Source organism: Corvus hawaiiensis, chromosome 3, assembly GCF_020740725.1.
Source record: "Corvus hawaiiensis isolate bCorHaw1 chromosome 3, bCorHaw1.pri.cur, whole genome shotgun sequence".
Taxonomy (NCBI): Eukaryota; Metazoa; Chordata; class Aves; order Passeriformes; family Corvidae; genus Corvus; species Corvus hawaiiensis.
Window position 1 is genome coordinate 55,952,460 of NC_063215.1, and position 18,764 is coordinate 55,971,223.

The 18,764-nt window shown below is 38.3% G+C and overlaps 1 protein-coding gene across 4 annotated transcripts in view; it reads left to right on the forward strand.

The window, feature by feature from the left end:
* Positions 1 to 848: 848 nt before the first annotated feature.
* The window catches only part of LAMA2 (laminin subunit alpha 2), a 345,325-nt gene continuing 327,409 nt past the window's right edge, over positions 849 to 18,764 (forward strand). For all 4 annotated transcript variants that reach the window (XM_048296906.1, XM_048296908.1, XM_048296907.1 and 1 more), the window contains exon 1: positions 849 to 1,046. In XM_048296906.1, the coding sequence (XP_048152863.1) occupies positions 956 to 1,046 (91 nt within the window). In that variant the 5' untranslated portion in view covers positions 849 to 955. The remainder of the gene's footprint in view (positions 1,047 to 18,764) is intronic.

The window sequence follows — 18,764 nt, forward strand, 5'->3', positions numbered from 1 at the left end:
CGATGTTGGGAAATACACAGAAGTGCTTAATCTTGATGTGAATAACAAGAAAAGCTCAATTGGAAGTGCAGTGGTACAAGACTTACGAAGATGCAGGGATGAGCATCCAAGTCAGAACTAGGCTGCCAGCACAATCTTGGTTTTGTGCCACACTCACACTGTGAGTTGAGCCCAGGTCACTCTTTCTAATAGCCCATGATGTCCTTTCTCAGTATGCTCACTGAGAAAGGTTGGAAGCCTCGCTGTTTCACGATGAAACCTGGTTTTTATGGACTTTTTAAATGCAATTTTTTTTCAGGAGAACTGTACAATAGCTTTTAATCCACATTTTATTTTAGTGCAAGGTTAATTTTTCCTTTACGCAGTAATATGGATTTTTTCCCTGTCATACCTGGCTAGCGCTGACATACTACTCCCAGGCACGGCAGGAAAAATGTGCTTGACTCCGTCGCAGTTCTCGTTTCCCAAGTGCCTTCTCAGAAAGCTATTTTTCTTTTCCCCCGCCATAGCACAGGTATTTTTTATCTCTGTCGGATAACCCGATAAAGGCTAATTTAAATGGCGAGCACACTTCCAGGCGAGAGCGCTTCCCAGCTCTCGGGAGCGGCCGTCGGGCAGGCAGGCAGGCACGTGCCTCCCTCCTCGCGCGGCGCCTCGTGCCCGCCCGGCGCCTGGGGCCGCGCTGTTCCCCCCTCCCGACGCGAGGGGCTCGGGGGCTGCTCCCGGGCCGCGCTCCAGCCCCTCGGTGCCCACCGGCCCCGCTCGCTCCTCGGCTGCCCCGGAGCCGCGGCCGGCGGCGGGGCGGGGAGTGTGCGTGCGGGGGGGCAGGGGTGTGTCCTGCTCTCCTGCTCTCCTGCTCCCTGCCCGGGGCACCGGGGTCTCCTCTCCTCTCCCGGCGGCTGCGGCTCACTCGGCTGGCCGTCCCGCGGCGGGACGAGTCGGCGGCCCGGGAGTCATGGCTCGGGAAAGTTTGCCGCTGCTCCTGCTGCTGGCGGCGCTCGGCAGCCGAGGCCAGTCGCCGTCGCCGCCGCCGCCGCCGCAAAGAGGTACAGGGGAGCGGGGAGCGCGCCTCGCCCGCCCGGCCGGGACCGCGGAGGAGGCGCAGGGGAGGCGACCTTGCCACCAGCTCGGGAGTCGTTGTGGTGACGGGAGGGGCGAGGGAGCAGGGAGAGCGTGACAAGTGACCCCCAGCCTGCAGAGAGGGGACTCGGCGGGCGACACCATCGCTGGTACCTCGGTGGCCGGGCCGAGGAGGGGGTGCTGCCGGAGCTGCGCGGCGGCCCCGGAACATCCCGCCTCCCGCGGCAGTCCCCGGTCCCGCACACACGCGCTGAATGACCCGGTTCGGAGCAGCGCAGGTGGGCTGTGCTGTGCTGTGACTGGACGCGCAGGGGGAAATCATGTAGGTGAGGGACGGCTGGAGGACGTGACCTGGTTCCCGAAGCGTCGCACCAGCGTTACGGGCTGATCTGCTGGCAGCCCTCCTCCAGGCGGGATGTGCCCGTCTGCTGGCATCTCTGTGACAGGGGAGGCTTGGTAGGCTGTGCTGAAACACGTGTGGGCTGCCTGGACTGCTTGTACTTCAGGTGGCAATTTGATGCACTTAGCCCGTCACAGAGCTTTTCTCGGTGTTAAAAACGAATCACGACTGGCATGGGAACAGAACCAATTGTATCCTGCATGGGTAGTAAATGTCTTAGACATACCATTATCATGCATTATACAGTGTTTAGGTGTGTTGACATTAGAAGGTTTGTTTGTTTGTTTGTTTGCTTTTTCAGCATTCTGCGGAAAGATCAAAAAGGGTGTTGCACAGGTATGGGAGAAATAAACTTTAGTCAACTTCTCAGCTCTCATAGGAGATCCTTAAAACCATTCTTCAGCCCACAGTATTCCTTCTGGTGCTTACATTTGTGCACTTAACATTTTTAGCCTTGCTGAAATGAATTCACTTAGAAGATACTGTGGGTATGTCAAAATAAAATTAATTAAAGTTCCTGGATTAACAGCTATCTTCCCTTTGACCCTGATATCACATTATAGGCTGAACATTGTGGATTAGGAATTTTTACGGTTTCGAGTTTACTTTGGAAAACACGATGCACTGACATTTCATGGAAAAAGTGTCTCAAGCAGCTGACTCCTTAATATGACTTCTACTGTATGAGAAGAAACGGCAGTTTTTCAACTATCTGTGTAGATAAAAACTCATCTAGAATTAGACTCTGCTTAGATGATGACTTATTGGTAAACATTGAAGTCTGGGATAAAAGCAGAGCATTTAAAATACAGTACATCATGCATTTTCTTCTTGCTTTTTTTTTTCCTTTTTTTTTTTTTCCCCTAATTAATTTTTTGGCTAATACTGATTTGGCATTTCTTTTAGTATTCTCTCTCTCTCTCTCTCTCACATACACACACAGACACTTACAGAGAATGTCCTTTTGTTTATGCAGTATCATGGTTCTCTTTAACCTCAGCAGTGAAGGGATATGTTAATTATTTTCCTTTTAAATTAGAAGTGGGTGTGTTTGGTGTTTATCTGCTGCATCACTGATATAAGTGAGTTCTGGTAATTCAGTGAGGAATCCTAGGACTTTTAATTAAATATTAATGTGGTGATGGAACCTTCTAAACTTAACAGTTGAATTCAAGTCCTGGCCTGCCTAATTTTTATACCATTTACTGTCTTCTGAATTTCTTTTTACGATCTGTTGCAGCTGCTAGGAGGTGCTAGCACTATGTAGATGTCACTGTGTTGCCCACTACAGAAAAAGAAGTAATGCACTCCTCTGTTGTGCAAAAAGTTAGAAAAGTCTGACTTCACTGAAGTCCTGGGGGATTTTTGACGTGTACAAGAATGTTACTGGACGTATGGTTTATATCTTTAGACTTACAGCTTTTGTTTTTCCACTTAAGTGTTATTTGGTAATAAACATAACGTTGGATGCTAAGTTTTGCTCTCTAATTGTTAGCACCAGTTGAATGTCTGTGGACAAAATTATGTAACAGAGCTGCAACGCTTTGAAAAACAGTATTTGAGACATCACAATGAATTCCCATGTTGTTTTTTAGAACAGAACAGTTCAAGAACATTTTGCACCTCAAAGATGGGAACAGTCTGTATTTCTTTTTTTGTTTCTGTTCTTGTGGTTAAATTTTTTTCCTTTTAAAATTGTTAGAAGACTTACTGTGGTCAGAAACCTGGAGTTAATTTCAAGCTGGTGGGGTTTTTTTGTTGTTTTTTTTTTTTTTTCCCCCAGCTACACATATTATCTGTTCTTTTATTGTTTGAAAACTAAATAGTCATGTAGAATTTCTGTTGTGGTTTAACCCCAGCCATTGACCAAGTACCACACAGCCCCTCACTTACTCCTTCAAAAGCAGGACTGGGGAGAAGATCAGGTGGGTAAAAGCCAGAAAACTCATGGATTGATATAAAGACAGTTGTAAAAGCTGTGCAGGCAAAAAAAGCAAAACAAGGAATTAATTCACTGCTTCCTTTGGGTAGGCAGGTGTTCAACCATCCCCAGGAGAGCAGGGCCTTATAATGCATAACAGTTACTTGGGAAGACAAACACCATCAATACAAACATCTCACCCTTCGTCCTTCTTCCTCCCACTTTATATACTGAGCATGATGTCATATGGTATGGAATATCCTTTTGGTTATCTGGAGTCATCTGTCCCAGCTGTGTCTCCTCCCAGTCTCCCATACACTCCCAGTCTCCTCCAGTGTGGCAATACAAAAAGCAGAAAAGGCCTTGGTTCTGTGTAAGGCCTGTTCAGCAATAACAAAAACATCTCTGTATTATCATCACTGTGTTCAACAGAAATCTAAAACACAGCCCCATATGAGCCACTGTAAAGAAAATTAACTCTACTCCAGCCAAAACCAGTGCAACTTCTCAGAAAATGAAAGAATCAAAACCAGAAAGGCATGTGCGTCCTACAACAGTTTTTCTTAAAGATGTACATAACTTGCAGTTTAGGCAAACTGACTGATGTGCTATGTAATGTTCCTTTGAATCTTGAATCTCAGCCTATTCCACGTGGAATGTGAGCAATGTGCTACAGTAATTTAGAAAGTAATGTAAAATTTCTTCTGATCTTGAATTTATGCATTTATTAAAAGGTCTCAATATTTGTTATCAGAGAGAACGGAAGCTATGTATCTATGAAAGGTGTGAATAGTAGGCACAGGGCTAAGGAACATACACTGCACAGTAACTTGATCTGTAGTGTCAGCTGCTGACATCAATGGAGATAATTCATGGAGTACAGGTGCTTTTAGCATGTGTGGAAGGAAGTGTAAGTTGACTCCAAGAGGTGAGGTATATAGGATGCTTATAAAGTCAGAGTGAGATGTCTCCCTCGAGAGAGAAATGAGGGGTGAACATCAGCAGGATATGACTGGTGCCAGTCTGTTAGGCAGTGCATGGTGTCAGGCAGGTCAATATTTTTAAGTGTCTCTGTAGGTGTATATTTTTTAAACAAGTTTCCAGAGAGTTTAGTTCAAAACTGTGTTCTCTGTGTTACGTTGTGACAACTAGGACTTCCAAGATTCCTTCCCACATACATACATACCTGTGTGTATATGGTACCCTATACTCTGAAAAGTCAAGAGACAAGGCTAATAGAACATAATTTTAGTATTTCAAATTCTAAGAATGAAGAATGTTGTGTAGACTCAGATTCTCTCTTTCCTGAGACAAAAAATGTCCAAAATGCTTTGTTTCTGTAATCCGTTAAAACAAAAGTCAATTTTTCTCTTTCTTCATAGGGATTTCTTTGGAGTAAGGTCAATTTCAAAACTAACCAACACCACCCAGCTCTAATCTTGTAATGGAGAGCATTTCCATCATGGTTAATGGCATTTAAGCATTCAAAACATTCTGCTGGCTTTATTTGGAGAACAGGCCTTGTAAAAGATTTAGTTGGTAAATTTGCATTCTACTTTCCTGAGAAAACAAAACAAGGTTTAGATGATTGTTTATCAGCTCGTTCTCACCTAAATAAATTTTGAATCTGTTACCCAATATGAACAAATTTGAAAACAATGAAAAAATCTTTTAAGATATAATCACTGAAAATCAATGGCTGTTTAAGAGAAAGAGTCCCAAAGTATTTTATCTTCTGTGAGAAGAAGAATAGAATTTAGCCATTATCTAACCCATTCAGTCCATGTAAGTCAACATGTGTAGAACTCTGGCTTCAAGAATATGAAGGAGAATACATCCATTGTGGAGGGCTGGCATCTTAGAATGCATAAAATTCTGTATATATTTTTCTTTAAAAAAAAGGAGTTACTTAATCATGCTTTAGGATTTTATAACAAGTAACAAGCTTTGTTCACTGCAGGTGTACTGCAATACAGTACATTCTGCGTGTTCCCTTTTCACAGTCAGTCTGTATGCTGTTTAATGCTTTGGCAGGTAAATTTTTGGTGATCTGGAAATTATGATTTCTGTTACCTTATTATTATTATTTATTTAAATGTGTGTAATAAAAAACCATACTCGGTTCTAACAATTCTTTTAGCAGTATTTAGTGCTTCCTGATCAGTAGGGATTAACCAGCCCCAAAATGGTGGGACATGCTGCTCTCTAATATACATTGTGATTGCTTTTAACTTTTTACTTCAAAGCTGTTGTCCATATCACTTTCTTATAGTTTAATAACTGGCTGAGACAGTGAAAGGAGAGGGAATTGATATGTATTTCAGGTTAAGAATGTGAGAAAGGAAAACATAGTAAAGGGCCAGCCTAAGGTATTAGAAATAGGTAGAATTGCCCAGACTGACTGGAGCCATGAATATGTGAGGTTTTTGTGTACGTGCTTTAACTAGAAATAACCACAGCCAAAGCAAATGAGGTAGGCCTTGTACAAGAATGTGTGAATTTCTCCAAGCAACAAATAAGAACATAAGATGGTAAGACGCACTTTATATTTAACCTCCTTATTATTAATTTTTCCTCCAAATTTTTTTACATGAGTCATTCTTATTAGGCTTGAAATGCTAAAGTCAGAACAGTGGTTCTTTAACCTGTTCCAAAAGTCTGCTTTAAAATAATACAGCAAACAATCATTTTTAATTAATTCAGGCTGGAGGAAGGAATCCACCCACACATGTTCTAATTTCTTATCCAGCTACTTGGACTGACAGTTTTTTGAGATTGTAGTATTTTGGAATAAGAGGCAGCATGAATTCCTGGTGCAGAGTGGATTTTTCTTTTTCTCTTTTTCTCTTTTTCCCTTTTTCTCTTTTTCTTCTTCTTTTCTTTTTCCCCCTGAAGTCCAGACTCCTCATATTTACAGGTCAGGAACAGTGACAGGAGACAAATACATGCAAATGTGAATCAGTATGCACACCTAATTATCTCCTTTTCTTTCCCAGCTTTTTTTCATATGTAATAACTCCATAATTACTGGATATTTTTCTCTTAACCAGGAGTTCTGTCTAGAATGTGTGAGCTCATATGTTGCACACTAGCAACTCAGGCCACACTAGCAGTAATACAGACCAAATCTTGCTTACAGATGTAAAATACAGACCAGTATGTTATGTTTGTTAAACTTTATATTGATTCCATGCCTTTGTTTGAAATAGGAAGGAGAATGCCTTGTGTTTGCCAATAAAGCTATTTCATGAGCTGGCTCCTGCTGATGACTAGATGTTATTTATTTTCTTTTACCAGCTACTGTAGTTGATAGCCAATTCCTAGTTTCTGTTTTTCTGCAGTTAATCATGTTTTCTTCAATCCAAAAATGTAGGTAAGAGAGGTACTGAATAAAATGGTTTTTTGGACTTCTGTACCATGGGTAAGGTCAAGATTAGACCTTTTTTTTTTTTTTTAATGATTTATTCTTATTAGAAAAATTTTAGGATTTCCAGAAAAAATAACTTGGATTTGTGTGAGTTTTATACTGATAAATAATGAAGATCCCTCAGGATTCTTGCAACACTCCAAAAAAAAAACTGTTACTACTCAATTTTTTTCAGCAGTTCAGTCTCCATTAGTTACACCTTAGCGTCACAAGGATTTTCATAGGACTCTTGCTCCCTGCCAGATTCCTCTAGCAGACATTATCTTTGAATCAGACCTTGTAATAACAGACTGTAGAGCAGCTGTAGCAGTATTATGCCAGGGAACTCTTGTGAAAGCTCAGGAAGAATAATGAACATTCTTGCAGAGTGGATTATCCAAATACCATTACAATGCCTTGTTCTGTCCCAACTGACATGTGTATGTACTGCTGTCATAATTCAAAGATTTAAGATGTAATAAAAAAATTACCTAAAAGTGAACAAAATACTACATAAAATCTATTTTTATAGCTATATCAATTTTTTTAATGGCAAATTACTATATGTTGTTATTGTTCACCTACCCCTATAAGTGGGGGTATTCTTTGAGGTCAGTTAGGAAGAATTAGAAGGATGAATGCCTCTGAACATACTGTAATGTATTTCCCGCTGCTACAGGAGAATGGAGCAACGCTGGGGATTGACAATCAGAAGCTTAGAGGTGCAGGCAAAAGAAATCAGAACCCCTGTTTTTCTGCGCACTTCCAGTGATAGTGAGAGTTGATTTAGGATTTAGTTTGGTTTTCTGCATATACACCCACTCCTTAGATGAACCCTGAGAGTTTCTGGTGCCACTTTCACTCAGGCTACCTTTAGGTTTTGATGGAAGATGCTGAATGTGGCAGGTTATTACTCTTTTTATGCTAACTGCTCAACAGCTTGTAATCCTGTTCCACAGAAATGTCTGGGTAATCTCTACTGTAAAGAATTGCATTATATATTAACTTTCCTGGAATTTGTCTTGCACTGGGAATGCAGAACTACTGCTATACATTTGTTGCTGAATAACTTTTAGACTGGGAGAAGGAACAAATAGCTTTTTTTTTTACATATTGCTATGTTTCTAAATATGTATGATAAAATACTATGTGGCGGTGATAACTATTTTGTGAATTTTCTGAGCACCTCTGCAATGGTGGTAACATGATTAGTCTGGATTCCTCTGGAAGCCACAGAGCTCAACGGAACAAGAAGAAATCCATGCCTTCTGAAGAGTACAAAGTAACATGGTAAAAAATACAGGGCTTTTGAATTTGATATGTGAAACCACCAGGAATAGAACAAGTATGTTTCTGCAAATCCCAGAGCTGGTGATTGGTATGTGGTGCACTTGCACATCTAATTGGACTGTGTGAATTATGCATGTATTTTTCGTCACGTCAACAAAAAGATGATTGCAGACCATCACAAGTACATTTCTTATGTTTAACTTTAAGCCATCATTGACACTACTGAATTAGTTACTATTACCGGAAAAAAAAAATTCTTGATACTATTTCATCCCTGTGGATAACCTTTTTAGTCAACTTTTGTGACAGTTGTGGCAACACCCCAGTTGTGAATGTAAGAATTCCAACATGCAGTTGATGGCATAAAACAGAGTACATTTCTCATTCGTTGATTTTGGTACAACTGGAGATTATTTTCTATTAATCATTCCTTCTCAAAGGTGACTGAGCCCTCACACCAAAAGGTTTTCTTTACCATGGCACCCCCCCTGCCCCCCCCCCCCCCCGTTTAATTGAAAAATATATTTCTAATATGCACACTGAATTGTTCTCTTAAGCACTGTGTCTTTCTACAGCTGGATACAGCCTTCTAAATTAGCTCCATTGTATTAAGGTTGTTGTGTGGGTTTAGGGTCTGTAAGTGTCACTTTTGTTACGCTTACATAGTAAATATGGGAAATATTTTCTAAATTCAGAGTCAATTGGAAGCCTTTACAGGCATGCCCTGTAATCATTGATTATGCATGCAGCTTCAGCTTCTTCACCCCACTGCAGCTTTGACATAGAGAGTAAGACAGTAATTTGCTGGAAAAATTAATAGTTAAATGCTTGTATCAACTTCATAGCTTGCTAACTAGAGGAGAAAAAGTACTGAATCTGCTTGCCATGTTGATAGGAGTTATTTAAAAGTGACTTTGAAGCTCATAGTTTAATTGGTGAAAGAGCTTTTGTGGCATATAAAAGTGATGGGGAAAGCAACAATAACAATAATCATCATCATCTGCATCAAGAGCTTGAGTCAGTTCTTGGGGAAATGAGACGCTGTCTCACAAGAATAAAGTGTAACTCAAGTTGTTAGACTGAGTTATTTGTCTGTTCATTGAGGATAAACCTTATCCTTTGGTCAGGGTTGTTGCAGATGATTTCAAATTCGGCTGTATTTCTTAGATGATAATACCTAAAGGAATCAATGGATACAGCTCATTCTAATGTGTTGGTTCTTCATGATACTAACACGTCTGAAAGCTGTTTGTACAGTACTTTGCTTCCACCTGCAATATATATTTGTCCCAAAATATCTATTTAAATAAACTTTTGTGATTCAGAGGTTTTTAATGTAGCTACTTGTTCTGCCAGTCTGCTTTTTGCTTGCACCTCAATTAAGTCCCATAATATCACTCAAAATAATAAAATTGCATGTATGCCACGAGTAAGAGAGATCAGTGCTTGGTTTAGTATATTACTTTGGACAGAGTGCAAAACTGTGTGTGTAGTTTTTGCACAGTGTTTCTGTTTCTCATCATCTATAAAATCTGGGTTTGGTTTTAGTCATTTGTGACTTTTCATTTGAACACATAGCTTACAGATACGTGTACCATTACAAAAACATATATAGCTTGTCAGTGCTCATTTTAAAAAACATTGAGGAATACAATATACTTTTTGAGGGGAAAAATTTGGGAGAGAGAAGACTGTTTATTCCTGTCTGTAAGAATAAAAATAAAAATAATTAGATATGTTGTGGGATGACTGCTAAGAAACGAAGCTTTTTTTGCTTCAGGAATTAACCTTTGCTGATGTGAAACCTTGTATTTATATTCCAGGCTCTTTCAGACTAAGGTAGAAGCGCCATATAGGCAGAAGTTGGTATGGTGCTGGATAACATGTATAAAGTAGTTGATGAGAAAATTTGTGGTGATGAAAAAACTAATGAAAAGTACACAGTAATTTCTGATTGTGTTTAGCATTATAGAAAACATTGATAATATCCTTTGGGTTTTGATCTAAACATCAGTTACAGGAGGATAGAAATGCTGATTTGTGAAGTTATCAACTGTGGGTATAGGATTTGTTGTTAGCATGAAAATGTTTGTGAAATCAGCTTTTATACAAATTAATTAAGGCTGAGGAGTGCTTTCAGCTCAATAGCTCTAGGAGAAATAGGTATTTGAATTTGACGCTTATGGAAGGTTGTAAAGAATTTGGTATGAAAATGCTGATAAAGTAATGGCATTATATTATTGATTGTTGAACAGATTATATGAACAGCCTCATTAGAGGAGAAATAGAAGGCAGCAAAAATGATGCTCGTATTTAAAAAGGCCTCCCATAGTAACTTTATCACTGTAGAGTTAGAACTGAACACATTTGTAGACATAATGAAGTATAGAATTAGTAAAGACATGGATAAATATATTGTGTTGGTGAGATCAAGAGTGTTTTTTTATATTATATGGATAAACTGTCAAAGAATGTGTATTAGACATATTAATAAGGGATATTATAGAAGACCTGGGTTTTCAGAAGAGCAGTTGAGAATATGTGTAAGTATCATTAGCTATGATGTCACAGAAAAAAAGGAAAGAACTCAGTTTATGGAAAAATTCGTAAAGGTTTTGACAAGCTGTATGCCTGTCTGGGATGGAGTTAATCTTAAATTGAATTGATAGATGTGAACGTTAGTTATGTTGGAAGCCATTCAGTAATTTTTTGTAATTCTTATGGTGGTCTGCTCTCCTTCACTTAGCATGAGAAAATGCAGCATTCAGCTAAACAGTTTCTTACAACTCAGTTTTTAAAGATACAGTAAGAAGCAAGTGTTCTGCCTTATCTAAGCTGCTACGACTGATCAGGAATTCCAGTTCTACAGAATAATTTATAGACCATCAATTTTCATGTGTATCTCACCATCTCTGTGGAAGATGGGATAATTTGTAGGCAGTCTGCTTTAAAAATGGTGAAATGTGTTGTGGCTTGAATGTAGATTGTGCTTTAATCATACACTTCAATTCTGTGTATTTGTGAAACAAACCAGTTGCACATTTCTCATGCAGGAAATTCTCAGTCTCACTTTTCCTTAATTTTATTTGTAAATATTTTCATGGAAAGACTTACACCTGGAAACATGAAGAAGTGCATCACAGAAAGTGTCACTGAACAGGCAGTTTGACTGAGTTAGGAAAAGTAAGGCTTAAATAGGTTTATAGTTTATATAAATATAGGTTCATATATGTCATTGTGAAGTGAAAACAACTCCTACTTTAACATGCATTATATGGACTTCATCTACTGCCTCTCTTCCTCTGCTATAACAATCACAGAATGATTTGGATTGGAAGGGCCCTAAAGACCATCTTGTTCCAATGCTCCTGCTGTGGGCACAGACACCTTGCACTGGACCAGGTTGCTTCATGCCCATCCAGACTGAATTTGAACACTGATATGGATATGGTGCTTCCACAACTTCTCTGGACAACCTGTTCCAGTGCCTCACCATACTCACAGTAAATTCCTTCTGTATATCTAAACTAAATTTCTCCTCTTTGTTTAAACCCATTACTCCTTGTCCTGTCACTACACTTCCTGATGAAGGGTCTGTCCCTGGCTTCCCTGTAGGCCCCTTTCAGATCCTGGAAGGTTTCTATTAGGTCTCCACACAACCTTCTCTACCCTAGGTTGAACAGCACTGATGTTGCTCTTACAAAAACAGAGTTTTCTTCTGAGTAACTGCTGCATGGGCTTTATCAGTTTCATGCCAAAGAAGCTGAGTGGCTGAGCGGTGCCTAAGATAACTTGGCAGACCCCAGGATAAAATGTGACTGTAGGAGCCTTTATACTGCTCAGGTGCATGACTTCGCACATGGTCCACGAAGGGTGGGCACTCTCTTAAGCTACTCTTGTCCCATAGAGTCATTTTTGGGAATTAAAAGGAAATTTAGCTGAAAGGTATGAAAATAAGTACTTTCAATTATCTGAAAATTTGTTGATGAATGAATCCATTAATTGATCTATTTTTGTAATATATCATTTAGTTTCAAAATGAGTCAACATTATTAAGACAATCTAGAATGAGATGAAATTAGTTTTCTCAATCAGTTTAATAAACTCAAGTAATTATTACATTCCATGTTAAAAAGCCATTATATTCTGCATTGCAGACCTTTAAATCACTTCTGGAATTGGTTAAAAAACGTAGCATCTGTCTACAGTGTGACAGTTCCTGTACAATTATTTTCTAGAAGTGAAAATTGTATTTTGTATTTTGTATTTTGTATTCCCTGTTAAACTAAATCCACAGAGAGTCCAATGAAGCAATTTTCTCTCAGTTGCTGACTGGTTTTTCTTTATGGCTGTTAGTTGAAATATCTGAATAAAATTGTGTGATATGTTCTCATTTTAGTGGAAAGTTAGGTATGTTTGAAGTTACAGTGAAATTCTTACTGGCTTCCTCATGGCAAGAATTCAACTCCAAGAGGCAGCATACAGTACAGAACATAACATTTTGTTCTGTCTTACTGTTCTGCTGAACACATTTGTGTGCAAGCCATTTATTTCTACAATGTCTGGAAGAACAAGAGGGGCCAGAGGGTCCCAGGGGTGTCAGAATGAATTGTTAAACTGAAGTATTAGCTGTAGTTGAAAACTAGGGAGTGAGAGGCTACAGAGAGCTATTAAGAAGTGTTTAGTGTTGTTTCCTGTTTAAATGAGGCTATGTTTCTGTCTTTGTATCAGCTCCTTGGACTCTACAGCAGTACCTTAACAATAAACAAAAGATTTAAGATAAACTAATCCTGGAAACGGTATGCAAAGGGAAGTTCTTTAAAATTACGTATACAGATCCATAGTAGTCTCTCTGTGTCGAATTTGAGATGTTTTCACTGTATCAGCTGGGCTGAAGAAACAGCTGTTCTAAGTCTGTGAGGATCAAAATATTGACATGTCATCATATGGTACTTCTGGAATCCCACTGTTCTGTTACATAAACATTAATCACTCCTACATATGCACTTATGAGTGTATCTATGTTTTATGGAAAACCTGACAAGGGGTAATTCTAAGCAGTTATATAATTCTTTATGTACAAATAATTCTTGTAATTTTTACCAATGCAAAGAAACTGCAGCAAAGGATTCAGCCTTTATTGGCTAAAGTGTCTTAAGTAGTAAGCTCAAGAGGCTTACTCTTAGCCATTTTAGAGGCTAATTCTAAAAGAAGTCAGATTAATTTTTATTAGCAGAGCTAATTGTGTCTGACACCTTAGTAGATTTTAAGGTGGATTTAATGTGTAAGAGTGTATTTAGTGTTACTGGACCTAAAGAGATTTTATGATATGATACTTCTCAGCCTTAGTTTACTCTAGGAAATATAATTAGCATGAAAGTGAATGAGTATATTTGCTTTAAATTTATTTATTTCTTTTTAAATTGGCAAGCACACACAAGCTGTTTTCTTCTGAGTATCTTTGCAGGTTTCTTCAAACAAACCCTGAAATTTTAACCTATTTTATCTGTAGTTAATGGATGTTCTCTCTTACTAAAATCTTAATTCAATTTTTGTCCCTGGTGTGCTGTACTGTACATTGAAGAACTTACGCTTCATCACGATGTATGTTGCTCTACCTAAGAAGCAACATATATAATGTTTAGAATTAATGCATTTTGCTGAGATGCATTAAAATTCCAACCAAATTAATTATCCAGGGCTTTCAGAATTTGGGGAGAATGTTGAGTGAATCTGTATTTTTGATACTAGACTATGGGTATGGGACTGAGATAAAGATGATATAGTTTAAAGCAAACAGATGGCCCTTGGACATGACCTAGCTGTGGCAACAGAGACTGTGAGGAGAAACAAATAAGGAGATTGTAGCTGTTCCGAGGCACTTTGCTTTTTAAAATAGTGTTCTTGAGAACACTCTTGACTTGAGACAGATTGTATTTCCCACCCTTGTAAGAAGCCTTTTTGTGTTCCAGTATTATTATTATTCTTCATCCCCTTTCTCTATGGAATGTTTCTGCATAACTTCCATTAAATTGAAATTATTTGTATCTGTCTAGAATAGATGTGTACTTGCAAGGTGAGCTAAGCTGTTCTTTCCACATTCGTAAATGATGTCTGTACACTGCTATTTAGATAAGTGCATTGTGCTTTTGATATAGTGGATGTATAATGGAATACTGAATTAATATTAGTATTCTAGCAACATTATTAAATCTAGTAGGTTCATGTCTTCTGCCCACAGACAAACTTATCCTTGGATCTGACAGCTTACTTGGTACAAGACCTGAAAGGGAAAGATGGGGTGTGCACACCTCGAATAATTTGTTTGTGGGTCAGTCTTCAGCCTCATAAAAAAGGCTCAAGAGGATTATTTTAATAGGCCTGGAAACAGAAGTAGTTCTTCTCTTGGAAATATGTTGTTGTCTTACAAAAACATGCATTTGTGCATCAACCTTGTCTTCCTCAAAAGTGACGGGGGGGTTTTTTTGTTGGTTGTTTTTTTTGTTTGTTTGTTTGTTTTATTTTTGCAAAGCAAGAGGCGCTCTTGTCAGAATGTACTTCTGAAAAATAGCAACACTTCTGATGCCAGATGCTCTCTGATACTGAATCATCTATTGTTGCATTCAGTTATTTGAAATGTGTGATGTGGGATTATTGTTTTCCTTAAAATCTGTGATTAATCTGCTTGAGAGAATCTGGGGTCAGGTTTCCTTCTCAGATAGGAGTATTCAAGCACAATATTCCAGGAAACTCTTCTGGCTGATGCTTTTTAAGCGATGCATGCCATGATGCACAGATATATGTATATTTCTCACATATTCTGTTATTCCAGTCATGCTAAATACAGATTATTAGCCCCACATGTATCAGCTGACCAGAAAAATAGTAACATGACACGTATGTGGTTTTAGAATGTGGTATTTGTGTTAAGGTGATCCTCAGTGGTGTGGAGAGAGTGCTGAAGCTGAGAAGGAGTTGTGTAAATAGAGATGCTGTCCTTTATTTAAGAGTGGTACACTTTCAGTGTTCTTGTTCTACATGCTCAGTATGGGACCTTTGAAAATTATCCAGTTATTGTTTTAGAGGAATGCTTAGTGTTTGCAGAGTCAGGCCCCAGAAGGACAAGTAATGCATGAAGGACGCAGAAGTTTAGTGGCCTTCTAAATCAGGTCACAGCCTATTTTTTTGCCTTTGATAACAAACTCTAGTAAACTTGATATTTGAACAACATAAGGAGGAAGTTATAAATTTAAATAAAAGTTAAAAAATAATGCCCTAGATTTGCATCTGGATTTTGTTATCAGTCTTAGAATGCTGCCCAGAGCAACAGCATGCCGCATGGGAAATCTGATAATGCTGTGAATCTTTCAACCTTATGCATTCTAATCTGAGTGTGGTTTCCTGTAGTATTGCTGATATGCCAGATAAAACAAGCTTGGATCCAAAATCAACCACTGTTATAAATGGATGCTCTCTGTTACCCCATTTGTCCTGTAATCCATGATTAGCTGTTCCCTATCACAAAAGGGAAAACATTATTATATTCTATTTTGTGTGTAGACTTGCTTCCAAATGGTAAGCAATTGCTGTTTACATGACTGTTTAGTTCAAGTGCAGTTATATTTTATTTTATGTTATGTTTATGTGCAGAAATACTTTTATTCTAAGCATTGTCTTCAGGGTAACTAACTGCTTTCATGTTTCTTCAATGGCTGTAAAACTTTTCACCATGGTGATGAAATTATAGTGATTTGGCTTCCTCAAAGTAAGCTTTTTTTAAATTTTGTTGAAATTATATACAATAGATTACATATGAAGAATTAAACTCCAACAGCAAAATTCAGTGTGAACAAATAAAATTAATTATTTTGCTGCTTCTGAGTGCTAAGTAGAATTTATGAATAAAAATACCAAGAGCTGGTCCCTTTCATTCATTTTTCCCTGTCTGAGGAGACTTCCATCAGATGTTTAGATATGAATTCCAAAATCCACATTTCATCATTACACTGAGAGAGTTTTGCCGTTTTTCTGCTCTAAAATATGTAGTATTACACAGTAGTCCCCCCCATTTCACTTAAGGATTTTCATATATGTAAAGAAACAAAGGTTTTGAGAGGAATGCTGTTCTCTTATGCTAGAAATTTTTTTATCATTGTGTTTCTCTAACTCAATAAGGCATTTCAAAAACATAACAAAAAAAAAAAAAAAAAGAAAGCTACCACAGAAACCCAAGCCACTGAGACATGAAGTGCTGGGGGAAGCATCTGTACGAATTAACATCAGGCACGTAACTTGATTAGGGAGATGTTCTGTCAATCATTAACAGAGTTGTTTTACTTCATACAAAACTTCAGAGTACAAGTTTGAGGCACTCTTGATTTTTCTTCTGAGGGAGGCTTGCTTATATCTAAATAGAGAGATTAACTGTCCCAAATTTAGGGGCCTTACTTTCTTGCCTTATACCCCGGTACTGTTAGAAAAAATTGCAGGTCATGAGTAAAGAACTAATATAATTGAATAGTGGGGATTATATAATTAGCAATTGAGACCAACACTGTTTAGATAGAAGGGCAAAGAAAGAATTGTAATGAGAAAAAATATTGGTGATGTTACAATATGTTGAAAGACTAGACTAAACTAGTCTCCATGGCTGAGAAATCATGCTTCTTTTTGTTTTCTGGGCCAAATTAATATTCAAGAATTCAGGAGAACAGGTTGAGTAAGAAGTGTGAAAATACTTTTCAAGTACTTTGGAATTTGGGCCAGTGTCCTAGGAGTTGAAAAGTGTATATTAAAATCCTTTTGGGCAATTATGAATCAGTCCTCTGTACTGAAGCTATTTGGTTTGTTTCAAAAATATCTTTGTGAAACCTTATTAGATGTGGAAGAGTGTCAAAATTCACAAATCCTGTACTGCTTGGTGGAGGTGACAGTAACTGAAGTCTTAGAAAATGAGCAATACTTGTAGTATTGCTAAGAGTGAAGTTGAAATAGCCAGAACTGGAACAACTCAGAAGCTGAGACCTACTCTGAAAAACTCAAAACTTGCTTTTTTTCTTTAGTGCTGTCATTTTTGAGTACTACATGTTGACCACATTTTGTCTATATCTTGCTAAAAGTACTGCAGGCAAACAAAGTTTATACAAAGACATAGAACTAAAGTTTTCAGGGGCAAAACTGGTAATAGAAACCAACTACCAATGCCTTCTGTAGCCATTTTATTACACAGCTATATTCAGTGACAGTTAAAAAGACATGGTTTTAATTTGCTTTATAGCTCAGCTTTTCTGTGAAGAAATTGCATCTGTAAAATATTACTTGTAGCTATGTCATGGTTTAGCATAGTTAGCATAGAACCAAACCACTACAAACTGTAGTTATGGTTTAGTGATAGTAGTTAAAGATTGCTATTAGGAAAGGAAAAGGAAGCGTATTTCCAGCTTTCATTTTGAAATGCATGTAAGCCGAATTCAAGAAGTAAGTATGATTGTGACTTTTGTAAACCCAAGAGAAGGTAAGAGGAGGAAACCCTTGTTCCTCTCATGGTGGAACAGTGACAAAATGATAGTTTTCATCCTATAATAATTTACTTTGATCTCTTTATAGTGCAGAAGATTCTGCATGACCATCAGGAAATTGAGGTCTGTAAAATATTCCATGCATCAGGACTACAGTGTTGGGGAAGAAAGCGTAAGAACATGGTAGATTTGATGTAGTGAGAACCACATGCCTAGGAACTCACAATGGCAGAAAGGCTTTCCAATGTTATTGTGTGAAGTTCACTGATTAGTTTTTTTCCAACTAATTTAATTTCTATCTTTCTGAAAAATAAGTAGCCCAAGGAATCAGAATCATATCTGGAACTTGGCTTCTGTATTTATAAGGCAAAGATAGTACCTAATGCCAAGCAATGATGTCTTAAAATTGAGATTTTCTGTACTATGAGACCAGCCTTAAGGCACCCAAATTTGCAAGAACTGGGATATAAACCAAATCTACTAGAGTGCACATCACCAGTACACAACTTTTCATGGCTATTCCCATGCTTTTCTTTTCTCTCCTCTTCCAGTGGAATCTTCCCTTCATAGGTTTTTGGGGAGCAGGGAGGGTATGGAAGATCTAATAGGTTCCTTGTAAAGACTGATTTTTAACAAGGGGTAGGTTGCCAGGTGTTACAAAGCTTTCTGAGGGGAAAAGTAGTGAAGTTTCTTCCATTTCTTCAGTTCTTTTCTTGTATCTCCAAGGGCACGGGATACGATCAGAATTTTTAAAAACGTGAGTTTATGCTGTAAAATTGAAATGTTGTGTTTCATTTGTGTGGCATGACAAACCCCAGATATTGTTGTGAAAGGAGCAGCTGTATGTGATCTCCATTACCTTCAGAGAATAGGTGTGGTTCATGCTTGGCAATCTTGTCAGTGAACTTCAATAAATCAAATATAATGTAGCTGTTTTCCTTTGAGATCTTCTTGTACTTTCTAACCTAAAGCTGAGCCAACAGAAGATTCTTTGCCTCAATAGCACCAGACATGACAAACAACTGTTGTTGGGAAGTCTGCTTATCCTTTTGAGTATATGGGTTGCAATTACGCATGACCCAGAGGTAAATGTTGACATTTTGTACACTGTGGAGGGTTCTTTCACTACATGTGCTAAGCGGGCTAGCA